Source organism: Monodelphis domestica, chromosome 2 (assembly GCF_027887165.1).
Source record: "Monodelphis domestica isolate mMonDom1 chromosome 2, mMonDom1.pri, whole genome shotgun sequence".
Taxonomy (NCBI): Eukaryota; Metazoa; Chordata; class Mammalia; order Didelphimorphia; family Didelphidae; genus Monodelphis; species Monodelphis domestica.
The window spans coordinates 362,117,376-362,135,185 of record NC_077228.1 but is presented as its reverse complement, the minus strand read 5'-3'; the positions used below and the strand labels follow the sequence as shown (position 1 = coordinate 362,135,185).

General features: G+C 38.8%; 1 protein-coding gene across 1 annotated transcript in view; it reads left to right on the top strand.

The window, feature by feature from the left end:
• Positions 1-17,810, top strand: part of SIM1 (SIM bHLH transcription factor 1) — a 79,057-nt gene that overhangs the window by 12,851 nt on the left and 48,396 nt on the right. Inside the window, 8 exon segments of the mRNA XM_001367862.4 lie at positions 1,151-1,233; positions 3,562-3,651; positions 4,369-4,477; positions 4,622-4,707; positions 5,366-5,565; positions 6,158-6,264; positions 7,745-7,794; positions 7,796-7,893. Coding sequence (XP_001367899.1) covers positions 1,151-1,233; positions 3,562-3,651; positions 4,369-4,477; positions 4,622-4,707; positions 5,366-5,565; positions 6,158-6,264; positions 7,745-7,794; positions 7,796-7,893 — 823 coding nt within the window.

The following is a 17,810-nucleotide window of genomic DNA, read 5'->3' as shown; positions in this document are numbered from 1 at the left end:
TTATCATTCTAACCAAAGCGGAGGTTTTGGATGCGAGGTTTGAGAAATCTATAAGTCAAACGCAATAAGTGTCCAGATTTCTAGTATTTAACATCTAGAAGTCTAGGAAGTGGAATTGCTTTGAAAATCTACTCAGGGCAGCATTAACATTGAGGCATTCTCCAAAGCCTCTCGGTACCCCCCGGAAACTAACTTCAGAGAAGTGTGTGAAATGGGATGGGGATGGGGAACAAGAATTGAGGGTCGGGGTAGGGAATGGTTGACTGATGCTTGCAAAACCTGATACTGGTGAAATAGAGCTGAAGAATTGCGAAACCAAACTGATTTTTAATAAGGGGGCTTAATTTCGAAGATTTAAGGGGAGGAGAATGACAGGAGAGTCATTATAGCCAATCAGAAATCCTATCTGAGGCTAAAATGACGAAGGCCTCCTAGATTACTTTATGTGGATGCACAAGATCCTCCTGTGCTATTAGTTACCTTCTCTTGTTAATGATGAGGATGAAAAATGTGACTAAAGAATAAAGTGTTTTGTTTTTTCTTCTTCTTGTAGACATACAAATGAAGTACGCAAAACGCATCAATAGGACACGGTATCAGGGGAATGGCTAAGCAGTCATAATCAGATGTAACCCCAAACGGACCATTTCCTTTACCTTCTATTATGGTCGCACACTGTTTCCTGGGAGGGAGATGCTGAAGCTGGGCACAAAATAGTTTGTGTTACATCTTGCTGTGGCTGGGTTCTCTAAGAGAAACCCAGCACTCTCTTCAGCGAAGGAAGCAGGTTAGGTGAGATAGAGTAGTGTGAAAGGTCTGATTATCTGCATCCCTGGACTCTGGCAACCCGACTGGAGTTCACTTAGCCCTTGGAATTGAAAGAAACGCCAGTACCACAGTCCATCGCTATTATCTTTCTAGTGTTGCTGGGGAATGCTTACTGTTTATTATCAGTAGCTACACCACCGTATGGCAGTCGTTGTGATTGTAGCACTAGCAGTCTACTAATAACCCTAGGCACAGTAATTAGTGGTCCCGCGGTTGCTGACGCTGCTCCCCTAACAACGGGCAACTCTTCCCACGTGGAGAACCCGGGATCTTGTCAATTTTATTTCCACTGAAGAATTGTCTCCGTGTCTTCCGTATACAGGGCTTGGAGAAGCGTGGGGCCATTCGACCCGTACCAGTCCTTTGGATAACGTCGGTCGGGAGCTGGGGTCCCATCTCTTACAGGTAATTGGCCTTAAAAATCAAAGCCCCTTTTATAGGAAAGGTTATTAATTACGGTGGATTCTATTTCTAGCCTGTATTCCTGTGTAAAAAAAAAAACAACCTAACAAAACTGTTCACAGATGGAAGCAAGAAGGAGCCCAAGTCTGAATTTCTTTCCTTTGAAGTATCATCAGCCTCTGTTGTCCATGTAGCTTCATATGAAAAAACAAAATTACAATTTCTTGGACGTCTTTTTACACTTTTGTTGAGGTCATGTTTCAAGGAATACAGGTGATATTTCCTTAGGGATGACGGAGCTGGGTACTAGGAGAGTTGTGGCTTCCACATCTAGTAGCAAATAAAATCTTAGAGGGCAGAGACTGTTTTTAAGTTTTTGACTTGGGATCCCCAGAAAATAACACGATGCCTTAGAATGGTAGTTGCTTAAAAATGTTTGGAGAATAGAATTGAATAAACTCTATCTTTCCTGCTATTACCTTACCCATTCACACGTCTGCAGGCTGTGGACAGGCAAGATGATAGGACTTCTCAACTGGATTTTTGCTAGATGACTGCTGAGCAAAGGTGCACGCTCTCTCTCTCTCTCTCTCTCTCTCTCTCTCTCTCTCTCTCTCTCTCTGTCTCTCTCTCTCTGTCTCTCTCTCTGTCTCTCTCTCTCTGTCTCTCTCTCTCTGTCTCTCTCTCTCTGTCTCTCTCTCTGTCTCTCTCTCTGTCTCTCTCTCTCTGTCTCTCTCTCTCTGTCTCTCTCTCTCTCTCCGTCTCTCTCTCTCTGTCTCTGTCTCTGTCTCTCTGTCTCTGTCTGTCGCTGTCTGTCTGTCTGTCTGATTAGATCTATGTCTATGGGAACAGATATATTGGGGGAAGAGAGACACAGAGACCACAGAGACCACAGAGCTCAGTGGGGCTGGCCAGATTTCGGTAGATCTCTGAGAGGTACACCAAAGCTGAATAAACGTAGAGCACAGAAATATAACTCTCTCTGCCAGCACCCATTGGAAGCAATGCGGGCCACAGAAGCAAGTCCATTGTACTTTTCCAAGGCGAATGTTTCAGACGGGAAATCGGGAAATGCAATCGTCTTAACGATTTTTAAAATTCTACAACATTTTGGATACATTTGCGTTCTAAATCGAATTTTCATCTGCTGTCACAGCCCTCTTCCACAATCCTCCTTCTGTTGGACACTTCGCATCTCCCCTCCTTCCTCTCTCCCCCGCCCCCATGCCATGACCCAATCTCCTGTATCTAGCTTTACAGAGACACGCACATGCGCAAGTGCAAGTCATACTATATTCAGGTAATGTGTATGACCAATGTGTAGGTCCTATTATAGCATTGTTTGCAGTGCAGACCGTTTTAAATTGCCCGTTGCCCACTTAAGTCGCAGAGCAAATATTTAAAATAGTAAAACTCCCGTTGGCATTTTTAGGCTTGACACTTCTCCCCTGCTCCTTCATCCCTTTAATTGTCGTTCAAGTCCAACGTGAGCTTCTTGAGTGGGAGCCTTGAAAAGAACTTTCCAGCTTGGAAACTGAGAGCGGGATTTCTCTAGTTCTGGGCCAGACGCCTTAACCCTCCCAAATTGATTTTGTCATCTTTAAGAAACAAAATATTTATGGTTACACCATAATAAGAGATAAGAACCTGGTAATATACATATGTACGCATGAAGATATCTAATATCTATCATCTTTCTCTGTCTTTTTCTCTGTCTGCCTCTGTCTCTGTCTGTTTCTGTCTCTCTCTCTCTCTTTCTCCCCATCTACTTATCTACCTATGTTTTGTTTGGGGAGAAAATAGGATGGATTCAAGGTAAGAGGCAATAAGGCCAGCTGCTCTTATTTGTGTGTGTACCAGCACTTCTTATTTCTCCCATAACCCTGAAGCCAACTCTTCTTTCTAACCAAACAAACCTTTTCTGCTTCCTGGAACACAACTTACTTAAAATAAGTTGATTCACTCCTGCCTTGTGGTCTTCACAGACACTCCACTTGTATGTTTCTGTTGTGCATTTTTTTCAGGCTTGCTAGTTTAGTACCCTTCATTAGACTTTGGAGGACAAGGACTTGCGCTTATATATTTCTCCCTCAAGAGAAGAGCTTGATGAATATTGAATGACATGGGTCACTTTTAACCCTCTCCAATGTCATGTTTCCAATTCTCAAGGACCAGTCAACTTTTTCTTGGCCTCTCCTTAAAAAATTAAAAAAAATTTTTTGCTGGACTTTCCCCTTTTCACAGAGGGCCGTGACTCTTCAAACTCTCTCCCAGCTCAGTCCCTAGCTCCACCTCTAGGGTCTTTTACATACTTTCTGTCTACTTTCCTAGACTTTGGATGGTTTCATCTTTGTGGTGGCTCCAGATGGGAAGATCATGTACATTTCAGAGACTGCATCTGTCCATCTGGGTCTTTCTCAGGTAGGTCTACATATTCCTCAATTCCATGTCCTTTTTTCCATTCCCCTACAGCAGTGATGAGAGCTTGAGAAATATTCTAGGCTTTCATTCTCTTCAGGGTACTTCCCTTATTTTTTCGGGAAATTGGTTCCACAGTAGGGTAGAACTGTGTCTTTCTAATGAGGTCCATGTATTTACATTATTCCAGGGTGCTAAGTGAAGCTTCCAGTTTCCAAAACAGGGTAGTAGAATGATTACTTAAAATCAGAGAACCTAGGCTTGAGTCCTAATTTTTCTATTTACTACTTTTATGGCTTTGGTCAAATAATTTGCCAAATATGTATGTTTATTAAGAACTTACTATATGAAGGGCACAGGAGATACAAAGATAAAAAAGAATCAACATTTTTGGGCCTCAGTTTCATCATCTGTAAAAAATAAAAAAGAAAGGTTTGAACTACATGAACTTCAAGGACTTTTCAAATTCTAGGTCCTGTGTCCAATGTGCCCTTTCCTTTTCTTTCCTCTGTCAATTAAGTGAAGATTATTTCCACAGGCCACTTAGGGTTGGAGGCAGAGGGAAACTTTAAAGAGTAGTATAGGATGGAAGACTTTAGGAATTCAGGGGCAAAGATCTCCATACCCACTCTAATCCCCTTGAGGCCAAACTTAATTTTTTTCTTTTTTTACTTTCCCCTAAGTCAGTGCAGGTAACTGTGAAATCCTTATCTATAACAGGTAGAACTGACCGGGAACAGCATTTATGAATATATCCACCCAGCAGACCATGATGAGATGACTGCAGTGCTCACAGCCCACCAGCCTTACCACTCTCATTTTGTACAGGGTAAAAAACACCCCCAAGGGCTTCCATTATGTTTCTTTCTATCCCCTTGCTTCACTTTTCTCTTGAATGAACCCTATATACTCCTAAAGACATACTTGGTTACTTGCCTTTTCCCACTCAAATTTCTCCCTTTTTCTCTTTCAGAGTATGAGATAGAGCGTTCCTTTTTCCTGAGAATGAAGTGTGTCTTGGCCAAGAGGAATGCTGGTCTCACTTGTGGGGGCTACAAGGTTTGTGTCTGAGGGAATTTGAAGCCCCATTTTGGCAGTGCCAGGACTGGCTACCCCTGTCAGATTGCAGTGGTGGGATATCCTGGATAGTGGGATTACCTGAGGATAGTTATTTATGTGTACCATATAGGCAGAGGACATCTAGAATGAAAGACTTTAATTTTGTCATTTTTAAGTGAATACATTCTTTGCAAACTTGAAGCATTACTCTTTTTGGGGGGGAGCACATCTGGAGAGTGAATATGTGAGGATTGGGGGGTAGGGAGGAGAGAAGGGAAATGGGTTAGGGAGCTTCCAGTGCAAAAACTCCCTTCATCCATTGCAGCTTAGTGATTTGAGGCATAAAGGGACTAAATGTTTGATCAAGGTTGCTACAAAATTACTAAGTATAAATGCACTTGTTTTGTCTAGAGAATCACATATAATCTAAAGTTGCATTTATTATCTAGGGATTTCGATTTTAAACTTCAGCTGAACTTTTTGCTAAGTATCTTGGTTACAGGTCAAGAATAAACACTTTAACCAAAGAACTAAGGCTAACTCCTTTGGGGGTCCACGAATGTCCCCACTTCCCCCTCAAGTGCCAAAGCTGGGATCCTGAGGCAAGAAGGGTGAATTTGGTGGAATATCTGTCTATTTCCCCCCTCTCCCTTCGTAGGTCATTCACTGCAGCGGTTACCTAAAGATCCGTCAGTACAGCCTGGACATGTCACCTTTTGATGGCTGCTACCAGAATGTGGGCTTGGTAGCCGTGGGCCATTCACTGCCCCCCAGCGCTGTGACCGAGATCAAACTACACAGCAATATGTTCATGTTTCGTGCCAGCCTGGACATGAAGCTCATATTTTTGGATTCCAGGTAAGGCTGGGCTTACCTGGTGCTGAAACCCAAGTCTCATCTTGCAGCCATTCTCGTTGCCTTAATAAGAATTGGGGGGGGGGGGGGGAGAATGTGGGTGTTGGGAAATCGCTGGGCTGGCGGGGACTCAGACTTGGGTTCTGGTCATTGTTCTGTCATAGCCTTGTTGCAAAGGTGTTAAATGGTGCGAACTTGGTTAAATGTTCTCTTTTTTTTCTGGACTTCGTCTTTGAAATAAACAGAATGATCTCTAAGCTACCTCTCTAAGATTTCTTCCCATTCTAACTGTTTGAGATAACATTCTCTGAGCCGCATGTTTTTCATTTAGAATGACTAAGTTTACAAAGTACTTTACGTCTGCTCTTTCGTTTGATCTTCATATAGCTCTGTGGGGTAAGTAGGAAGGGCACACAAAAATCATCTTCCTGTCGCTGAGACTCAGATGTGAAGTGACTTACTCTCACTCTTTAGTGGAATGGCCACAGGGGAGATTAGAACTCAAGTCTTCTTTCCCTCGTCTGTCTACACAGTGCTGCGTGCCCCCTTCTGTGCCATTTCTCCACTATTGAATTCCCTTCCTTGTGATCCTCAGGGTGGCTGAACTAACTGGCTATGAGCCGCAGGACCTGATCGAGAAGACCCTTTATCATCACGTTCACGGCTGCGACACCTTTCATTTGCGCTGCGCTCATCATCTGCGTAAGCAATTTCTCAGCATCTCTTAACATTTCTCCCCCCACTCCCGCCTCCTCTTGTAAACGCCGCCAGTCCTACCGCCCCTTTCGGGAACAATTCCGCAGCCCGCTCTGGAGATAATCCGGAGACAGGGACGAGGAGACAGGACATCTTCTCTCTCGCCCCACCCCGACAAGATTTTGACTTGAGGGAAACGGATCTTTATTGTAAGGATGGAGTAGGCACAGATAATCAACTCCCAACAGCTTGTGGGCCCTACCATCCCTTCTTTGGCCCCTGAAATAGGACTCAAGGAGCTCCTTTAAGCATAGACTCGGGTCGTTCCGGGTCAACTGAGAAACCCTTTTATTTAACTGCAATAACAACCACCACCAACCAACCAAACAAACAATCCTAAATCAATATGCAAATCAAAATCAAGTTAGTATGCGCAATATGCAGTTTTACACTCCTGTTTATTTACTTTCTCTGAAAACCCCAACAAAAGGAAGAATATATAGCCTTTGCTAAGAAAACATTTGCTGGATCTCTGTTATAAACATAGTGTAGCTCAATCTGTGAATTCAAATCTGTGATTTTGCCCTTGGGCACTTTTGGTTCTTAATCCCAGGAACCGGGAAGAGAGTAGGAGATGGAAAAGGAAGAATCAGATTTTCACTTCCAGGAAGAAGGCTACCGCCGAGGCCCTTCCGTAGCTGAAAGTATGAAATCGGAGTGAGGGAATCGTATAGTTAATGCCAAATATTCCACTCTCCTCCTACTGCAAACACAGAAGCAATTTATCAAAGAGTGATAGCTTTGGCTCCCCTCAGAAAGGGAAAGCATCAATAGGATCCAAAGATTGATACAAATTAACATTGCTTAAGCCTTTGGTTTTGAAAATTTCCGGTCCTCTTAGTTTCCACTGTTATTTAGTATCCCATTCAGGATTCTCCCTCCCTCCCCAGTCCCCAGTTATTCTCTGATTATTTCAGTTATGGCTTTTTCAAGCCTAATCGTTACTCATTGTTTTCTGCATCCCTTTCTTCCTTCTACAAAGTGAGGGTTTGGTAGCATCACCTATTTTCTATACGTTGCTATTGCTACTTCAGGGCCTTAAGATTAAGAGGGGCAGGGTTAGGGTTAGTCTGGAGACGGGACCTTCTGAGGTGTTGGTACAGTATTTTTATTCTTTCTCTCTCTCTCTCTCTCTCTTTCTCTCTCTCTTTCTTTCTCTCTTTCTTTCTCTCTTTCTTTCTTTCTTTCTTTCTTTCTTTCTTTCTTTCTTTCTTTCTTTCTTTCTTTCTTTCTTTCTTTCTTTCTTTCTTTCTTTCTTTCTTTCTTTCTTTCTTTCTTTCTTTCTTTCTTTCTTTCTTTCTTTCTTTCTTTCTTTCTTTCTTTTCTTCTTTCTTTCTTTCTTTCTATCTTTCTCTGTCTCTGTCTGTCTCCCTCTCCCTCCCTCCTTCTTCCTTCTTTCCTTTGCCTCTCTTATCTCTCATCTTAGTGCTGGTGAAAGGGCAAGTGACAACGAAATACTACCGGTTCCTGGCGAAACCACGGGGGCTGGGTGTGGGTACAGAGCTACGCCACCATCGTGCACAACAGCCGCTCCTCAAGGCCTCATTGCATCGTCAGCGTCAACTATGTCCTCACGTAAGTTCAGTGATAAATGTTCCCCTGGCATGGGAGACTGCTGGGGATGGGGGGTGTCGGCGGGGAGGATTCCCAAAGACCCTTTGTAATACCCTTTCAGCTCCAGCCACTCTTACAATAACAATAGCAGTCAACTATCATTTGGTGCTTATGTTTTATCATTTGATCTTTCCTCCCCCCCCCCTTCCTGTCCCATCTTGTACCCACCTTTTCACAGCTGGAGTGCTTAAATTAGAAAGAGGAAAGATGGAGACAGGGCACTGAGAAAGGCAGGCTTTAGGCATTCTATATCCAGCTTGGACCTTTGCTATAGACTAGTCCTTGGGAGGAAACAGCTCCACCCACCACTTTCATCTTCTGGAAATAACTCCCTTTATTTTTATTTCCTGGAGAAAGATTGAGAGGTTTTTCATCCTCAGTATATATTTTGCCTTCTATTAAGCCTACTCTGCATTAAATAAAACTTAATGCAGGGGAGGGAGGGAGGGGGAGAGAGAGAGAGAGAGACAGAGAGAGAGACAGAGAGAGAGAGAGAGAGAGACAGAGAGAGAGATAGAGACAGAGAGAGAGAGAGAGAGAGAGAGAGAGAGAGAGAGAGAGAGAGAGAGAGAGAGAGACAGAGACAGAGACAGAGACAGAGAGAGACAGAGACAGAGACAGAGAAGAGAAGAAGAGAAGGAGAGAGTTCTCTGTAAGGAGCCATTTATAGTTAACAAACAGGACATCTGTTTCACTTTTTCAAATCTGGGGTTTGAAGTTCTTAATTTTAACCAGAGTCTCCAATCAAAGCCGAGAGTTCTGAGAGAGTGATTCTTACTCTGAACCACAAAGAAGGCTTAAGTGACCAAAAGGGTCTGAATTTAACCCACAGAAAGAAGAGACTCAAGTTAATGCTAGAAATCTTGGCTAACACTCAGCTCTTAACTCTTCCCCTTGTACTTCTGGATTGCAAGGGTATGAGATCTGTGTGGAAGGGATGCTACCTGCTGGTACTTCAGGACCTGGGGCCAGTAGAGCCAAGTCTAATCTCCAGCAGGCTGGCTGAAGTTACAATATTTGATTCATATTTTTCCCCCTGGAAATAATCATAGTTTCTGGTTGCCAATATGCCAATACATGCTAGATCACGTGGCCTGTTGTGTTCTTGGTGAAGAAGCACGTTCTGTATGTTTGTGAGAGCTGGTCTGCCTGCTTCATTCTTAAGCCTTAGTGGAAAGTCCTTTTTGTTTTAGTTTACCTTATTCTCTTGGGAGGAGATGAGAAGAGATGGGAGTATAGAAATAATTCTGATTTTAGGGTATGGTAATAATTATTTATCATGCAAATGTTGACAGAGCAGAGGCTTAGTAGAAAAGAATATTTTTCCAGTGAAAGGAAGTGTTATTGTGTGGGTTACAATTATATGAATAAGAACAAATTCATATGTTATTTTAAGGTATAAAATTAAAACTTTTAGCCATTGACAAAATTGAATCTAGTAAACACAGTATTTGTTATATATATATATGTATATATACATATTATAGATAGATAGATAGATAGATAGATAGATAGATAGATAGATAGATAGATAGATAGAAAGATATAAACTTGGGAAGTGAATTGAGATGATGGGTCAGTATCCTGGAAGGATGGTTGGTAGTTGTGAAGCTCCTTCAGCTTACTTTCTTTCTTTCTTTTAGAAAGCAGAGTAAATGATGTTGTAATGGTAAGATTACTGTAGGTTTTAACAAAGGCTAGAACACATCGGTAATGTTTTGGTTACTGCGCATTCATTCAAAATATAACCATTTTGCGTTTTCTATTTTTGCTATTATTAAACTAAACACGAGGGGAAATGGCAAAGTGTGTTTCATGTAATAAACCGCTTTGGGGAAGCAAAAGTATTAAAGAGTGAAAAATGATGTCTGCTTACCATGAAAAGGAAGCTTACATACTTGAAGAAGGCGCTTTGTATGTCTGAGACATCACCAGTATTATATATATCATGTTACCCTGTGGGTGCCTGTGGTTAGTAATAATTTTTTATCAAGCAGCAGGCTACATAGTCACATAGGCCCATATAAATGACCAGAATGCCAGTTAGACCTCCCAATGGGTAAAGTTAATTTATGTTTAGAGTCATTTTGAAAAATTTTGTTTTGTTTTTCAGTGAATGTGTACTTTCTTTTTCTGTTGACTCCGTCTTTTTTCACTTTGCATACTTTTTCACTGCCAGAGAAATAGGGTAGAAGTTGTACATTAGATAAAAACAGCTTAATGACTACAGAGGAATGATTTATTGAAGGAAAATAGTATGCCACATTTTTTTTCTGAATGTTTTATCCCTCCCAAATGAAAAGACACAGAAGCACACAGAAGCCTGTATAAGTCTACATATAAAAGATAAATAGGTGAAATTGATTGCACCATTATGGGTTTATAACGCCCATTTCTTTGTACAGAAATCCTCAGGACAATTTTCATAACCACTAATGGGGAAACCACAGTAGATAAAATGTCATCAGGCAGCTCTGTGTGTGCTGACAGGATTTTCATAATGAACAGGTTGCAGTTTGTTTGATGTGTACATCACACATCTGGTTGGAAGTTACTAATTTACATTGTCTTAACAAATTAAATAGATGACTATTGATTCTCTATGGTAGCAGCAGACTAGAACTTACATTTGTTTTCAGTGCTGATTCTTTATGAAGCACTAGAATGATGATAAGTGAGTTCTTTCCAAACATACCACCTCAAACAATACACGTAAAACCACAATCTTCCAAATAATTTGACATTCCAAATGTACTCCAAATTTGAGAGCATATCTTCTTTAGAGCCTTGCTATGAAGCTGAGGGATGAGTAATTTAACATGGAATTGGGTAAATGAAGATATCTCTGGTGAAGCTTATTTACTCCCAGTATATTAGGAAACTGCCAAAAACCTCAGTCTTTAAAATGTTCACATCAGCTACCATTTTCTTTTTAAGCCCATTACTACCCCTGCAACCTCCAACCCTCCACTATTGGAACATGCCTCTGAAAAACCTGTTTAGTGTTGTCTAACAACTTTATCATAAATTGATCTATTTAAGACTATTGGCTTGTTTAAATTAATTGCCTCATCAGTGTGGATAGGAAAACTGTATTACTTCAGAAACAGATGGCAAATGTTCTGGTCTGTTATTGGTCCTTGGGTAGCCACTGTGTGTTTTGGAAAGGCTGGAAACTGGAGTATAAAGATACTGTGAATTAAAATCTTCTGTTGGCATGTCTTGGGCCCTGCAGTTCCATGACATTTGACTAAGTCATTGTTCCTTGTTCATATTTTTCTTCAGCAAGCCTAGCATAATGATTATATGGGTAGCTTTTCTCAGTTGTTCACATGTTTTGAAATGGGGTAAACAGTGGTCAATGACTGCTTTGTGATACTTTTCAGAGAGGCCTCTGAATAAAATTTGTAGCCATCAGTCAATAAATTTTGGAGATATCATGAGTCAGGATGGAGAGTAGGAAGAAAACTTTTTGGAAGAAAGTTCTTTTTTTTTTTTTAAAGAGTTAAGTGGCTTTCTTGAATTCATATTTTAAACTCATTCATTCATTTGAATTCATTCATTTTCTTGAATTCCTTTCATTGAATCTGTTTAATTAACAAGATTAATTATTCATACACATGTCTTTTAGTTCCTTTCACTCCAGTAGGAAATATTTGGTCTTGAAATATATTGATAAAGGAAAAATGTGAAATACCTAATAGACTGAAAATTTGTTTTCATAAAAAGGGAATAGGAGTAAGAGGCTTGATGTAACTTATTTTTATACATTAAGGTTGTTTTTCCCCACTCAGAAATGCTTTATTTTTTATGGATGAGATTGATCTTTGCTTCTCTAGTAAGCAAAAAAAAAAGAAAAAGAAAAAGAAATGAAGCAAAAGGCTTCTATTGAAGAAAAAATACACATACAGACATATATGTTCTTGGAACATAGTAGACTATTTAATTTGTTGGAAATCCATTTTGCACAGTGCAGACAGACGTTTACAAAAATATATGTAAGAGTTTGTCAATGTCTGTTACCTATACTCATCTACTAATATTCTTCAGGCCCTCAGTAGGTGCATATACAGAGTCAGAATATCAATAAAGTCTCATTATTGCTCAGTGCAGGATATTTTTACAGAATGCTTGCATTTAAATTTTGAATTCCAATGAGAATTGTAAATTTCCAGTGAGGATTGTTGACAAAGCATCAATGTTATGAGTAGAGATTTATTAAAAAGACACTAGAAATTGATTTGTTAATTTCTGCCTCAGATATAGATTTAAATCTCTAAACTCTACCAGTCCAATAAAAGATCAGGGACAAATTCTATTCAATGTTTTTCAGTGATTATCTAAGCACAGGGTAAAGAAGTAGGTATACCTCAAAAACACTTTCTATTTTAACTTTTTTATTTTATTGAAATTAAAAGCAAAACAAATCTAGGTAATTTGTATTGGTACAGAGAATGTGGTCTTTGTTCAATATCTCTGTGAATTTATAGGAAAAAAAGAGAATGAACAGGAAAAAAGGAGTCTATGCCCTCAACACAGATGCTAAAATTCTTTTTGTTTCCATCAGACCACTATAGCCCTCATTATTTTTAAAAAATATTCTTCATTGCTAACTTGCTTTTTAACCAGAACCTCAGTCTTATCTATGCCTGAATGGCACACAATATGGCACCTAAATGGTTGGTTTTTATATATATGTAAAGTATCACAGCCTTGTGGTATCCATTTTGTTGTGACTATTTTCATTCACATATTTTCTGTTTTATTATAAGGTAGTCTTAGCAAACCATTTAAAATGGGTTTAGTTAGTAAAATTTAATTGTTGACATTTAGTTTCTTTTCAGTGTTTATAAAATCTTTTCATCATATCAGATGAAACTTCTTTTTGTCTTTCAGAGCTCTTTAAATAAGAAAATAATTTACCTTTATTTCTCAACCCCCCAAGCTGGGGAATAATTACTGTATAATAATCATCATTTTTAACACTAAAATAATTGTAACAGTAATGTATACTCATAAATTGGATTGTCTTTAATTGTGCATAATTTCTATTATGATAATATTGTATATAAAAGTCCCAGTTGTCCTCCTCAAGTGATCTTGTTTTATGTAATAATGATTAAAAACACAAATTGGAGATATCATCAATATGAAAGATAATTTATAACTACCACATTAAAGTTCTTTATTACATGATCACTACATCTAATGTATTGAAATTTCTTTTAAAATGCATGAGACATGCATTCAGTATAGTTATCTTATACCATTTATTGTACTTTACATATTAAAAAGTGATTAAATATTTTGTTTTAAAAAATTTCACACTGCACTTCTATAAAAACTTGCCATTGCCAAATATGCTTTACATACTGGCAAAAATGTAGGCATATACACATACATAATGTAATGGATGTGCATATTTACAAAGTCACATATAACTGCTAGAGAATCTATTTAAAGAGAGAAGTAATGTGTCTATTTAGTCTGTTTTTGCCTCTCATTGTTTTGGTTTTTTTTTCTTTGTTATCATTTCAAAGCATCAAGTGCCAAAAGCCCAGTTTAGGAAAAAACATAGGGACATATATGCCCACATTCTCTTAAATTAAATATTAAAAAAAGAGACTTCTACAAATGTCCTTGGTCACTTTTCTCCCCATGTATGTTTAGGTATGTTGGTGGATTTACCTGCCCTTTTGGTACTTTTATGGGGAAAATTGGGGAGAAAAAATGGCAAAGTCTGGTCACCCTTCTAACATCTACCTAGGGGCTAGACAATGAGAAATTTTCTCAGCTTCATAGTTTAACCTTCTCATCTTTTCTTAGCTATTGCCCGTCCACTGCCTCACCATATTGCTTTCTTCCATTTCCCCCTCTTGTTGTTATTGTACAAGGCTCCTAGAGGTGCTTCCTTGGCCTTAGTCACTTCTAGATCAATTTTGAGAACAGAGACCAAGCCCATTTAATGCTTGTTAAATTGGGACTTGGTTGATATTCAGTTATTGCTCTTTAGCCTAGCAAACAAAAAGGAATAAGGGATATTTTTGCCTGACTTATGTCATAAAGGTGAAGGGAGCTTCATCTAATTTGTTACTCTTTCTTTTGGAAGAGCATCACTCATACCATCCTCAGACAAATGAAAAGTCCAAGTGATAGATTTACTTGAATGTGGTAGAAGCTTATAGTTGATAGTTGACTGAAAATATCAAAGTACATAATTTAAAATCTTCTCTGCTCTGTTCCTTTGCCTCATCCCTCCCCCCCTCTCACCTCATACAAAGTTGAAGAGCAATGGCAAAAGGTGATTATAAAAGTTTAATTCTGGTTTCAGTTTTTACTTTTTGCTTATAATCTATGACATCTCAAATAAGTATTTGCATCAGCAAACCATCTTCTCTGAGTAAAAGGGCAACAAAGTTATGATTTTGGATGTGTAATGATGCTTTATGTCTTCTCCTTTCACCTACCCCCCTCCTCTCCTTTTCTATTTTTAGAAAATGAGGTGTTTCACCTCCCTGACATGGATATTCCTTCCACTTGTGACCTAGATCTCATCCTTTCCCATTCCTTTCAGGATCCTGATTGTTTCTTTCTCTTTTCTCCTCTCTTCAGTCTCTCCCTTTCTTCTCCTCTGCCTGACAACTATTCAGGGCTTACCAGTCCAAAATATAAAGCCAAACAAAACCACAACAAAAAATAATACCTTTCCTTGATCCTGTAACTCTTTCAAGATTTCAATCCACTTCTCTTCCTTCTTGGCTACTAAACTTCTAGAAAGGGTAATCTTATATTTACTGCCTCCACTTAATTAATCACTTTTCAATCTCAAGGTTCATTTATTTAAGGTGTTAGATAGTTGAGTGTTTCCCTGGTGTTCTCTAGGATGACTTGCCCTTTTTTGTTGTTCTTTTCTCAGGGAATAAAGAAGTAAAAATGGAAAGGAGTGGCAGTGCTTGATAGCCCACTAGCTCATTGTCCTTTCTAGGTCTCCAAATCTGGGTATCCCTTAAGCCTTCATTCTCAATTCTTCACTTCTCTTCACTCCTCTCTTCTTCACTCTCTCCTATAGCTTTAATCGTTATCTTCTAGTAGAATGTTCTCAAACCTATGTGTCCAGACTTATTTCCCCTAATGTCTAGTCTCACAGCTCCAACTGACTTTTGGACATCTCACCATGGCTTGTCCAGGTAGCACTTCAAGCTCAATGTTTTAAAAACTGAAAACATTTACCACAACCCTGCTAAACTTCCTCTTTCCCGAACTTCTGTTGATGACACCCCTAATGAACAGAATACTCCACTTGGTGTAAGGAAGACTAAATTAGAATCTAGACCATAGAAATTTACTAGCAATATAACAGTAGGCAAGTTACTTAACTTTTGCCAGCCCCAGTTTCCTCAAAAAAATGGGGATTATGATAGTATCTACATCTAAGGATTGTTGTAAGAATCAAATGAGATAATATTTGTAGAGTGCTTAGCAGTGTCTGGCATATAGCAAGTGCTGTGAAAATGCTAATGATGGAGATGATGATGACTCAAAAATTCAAATTCTTCTTTGACTTTTTTTTCTTCCATCTCTCTTTTCCAGGCAGTTGCCAAATTCTGTAATTTTTACTTGGCAGTATCTTCCACATCTGTCTCTACTTGTCATTCACATGGCCACCAGCTAAATTTGTGGTTGCATTACCTCTTATACATGGTATTGTAGTAGCTCCTGACTATTTCTTCTGCTCCCTTCCTTGTCCAGTCTGTCCTGGTAATTGCCAAAATAATCTTTCTAATGTCTAGATCACTGCATCACTCAAAAGCTTTCAATGACTGCCAATTGCTACAAATTAAAATACAAATTCTATATCATTGCCATTTAGGGTTTTCCAGAATTCTAAAGTATCTTTCCATTTCCTCCATTTACCAAATCATGTATGTTTCAGCTCAGTTAGACTGTTAGCTAATCTTCTATCTCTTCCTTTTTTTCTGTTATCTTTGTGTATTCCTGAGCACCCCCACACACACACACACACATCATGGCCTGGAATGCCTCTCTTTTTGTATTTCTGCCAGGTGAAATGTTCCTCTCCTTTTAAAGCTCACCTCAAGTGGAACTATTCTGTGAACCCTTCTCTGATTCAACCCAAAGTTGAAGGCGATATCTCCCACTTTATATTCCTCTCAAACCTCTCTTATTTTAGTATGGTACCTAGTTCTTTTGTTAGAATGTAAGTTCCTCAAGGGTGGGGATAATGTCTAATTTCATCTTTGTACTCCCAGAGTCTTATAAGATAGTAAGTCCTTGGGATATAATGGGTTTTAAGAGGACAATAGTATTTAGAGATGAAAGAGATCATCATGTCCATGCTCTCATTTTACAGAGGAAGGAACTATGGTATTCAGAGGTTAAATAACTTGCCAGTTTTCACCCAGGTAGTAAGTGGCATAGCTGATCTTTGAGCACAGATCTTTTGACCTCAAATCTAGTGCTCTTTCTACTATACCATGATGCTTCTCTACTTAATTCTACTTAATGCAGTTTTAAAAACTGCACATAGGTGCTATATAGAATCTTCTCTTCAAAGTCCTTTTGTCATTCATTTTCCATTAGTTAATATACTTTGGAGGAATGAAGAATTGAGCTGGCCTTTCTTTAATGGGAATCTCTAAATTTTCAAATGTTGAGGTTTAAAGAAAATTCTGATTCTTAGTGTTCTCTTCTAGTGTGTTCTAATTTCTCTTCAAGCCTTTATTTCTTACTACCAGCTTTTTACCACCCTCCTCCCCCCATTCAACCTCTGTTGAGCCTGTTTTGTTGCTAATTTTACTGACTGCCATTTGCTACCTGAGAAATAATGTAAACAATGAATAACATAATACAACAAGCATTTACTAAATGCCTACTACATTTCAAGCCCTGTCCTGGAAACTGGGACTTAAGGACAATATGAAAACAGTCTTTGTCCTTAAGGAGCCTGGGAGAGGGAACACACATGATAATGGAAAAATATGTGTATATGTTTATATTCACACACATATTTTCCAATTACATGTGTGTATATATATGTGTTTGTACAATAATAATGAAAAGGTACGTTCAGTGACACAGCTTTGCCAATGTGTGTATCTATATCTATATCGAATAATTTCAGGATTGGAGAAGTGAGAATTAAAATGTTATTGCTTCCAGCTATTTTTTAAGCCCCTTTTCACTACTTTCATTTTTTCCTTACAATAAAATTGATAGAATTCTTGACTATTAGAACAATAGTGAACTTTTGAGGTCATTTGGTACCCTCATCTCACAGATAAGGGAATTGAGGCCCAGAGAGTTTAGATGATTTAACTAAAGTTAATAATTAGTAATTCACTCACAACCATGTTCAAGACCCTTATGGCTATGGAATTAAAGGATAACATGCATAGTTCTTTAAATGAGGCCTATGGGTTTTTGGTGGTTGTTATTGAATTGCAGCTCTAACTATTATTTAAAAAATACTTTCTCATTTTCTTTCTAGTGATGTTCTTTGGTAGAGGTGTGATTTCATGACTATGGATACTCCTTCCATTGATATAGTGCCATTTGGGCTGCCCATCTGTTCTCTCTACTTCTCACTTCATGACCATCCCACCTTCTTTTCCAGTCACACATATTCTTAACATCTTTTACACCATTTCTTAAATATGTTGTGAGTGACAATTTGCTTCAGTTTGAGCCTTTCTATTGCCCTTTGGGCTATTTGTAATTTAAATTCTTTGGAGATTATGGTGTTTCATGCTTCTAATTCATGTTGTCCCTCTGGAAGAATGTTAGTGTCAAGGGGATGAGCTTTTGGATCCATAGAACATGTTATTATAGGGAACAGTGCAAAGTTTACAAGTGCAGTT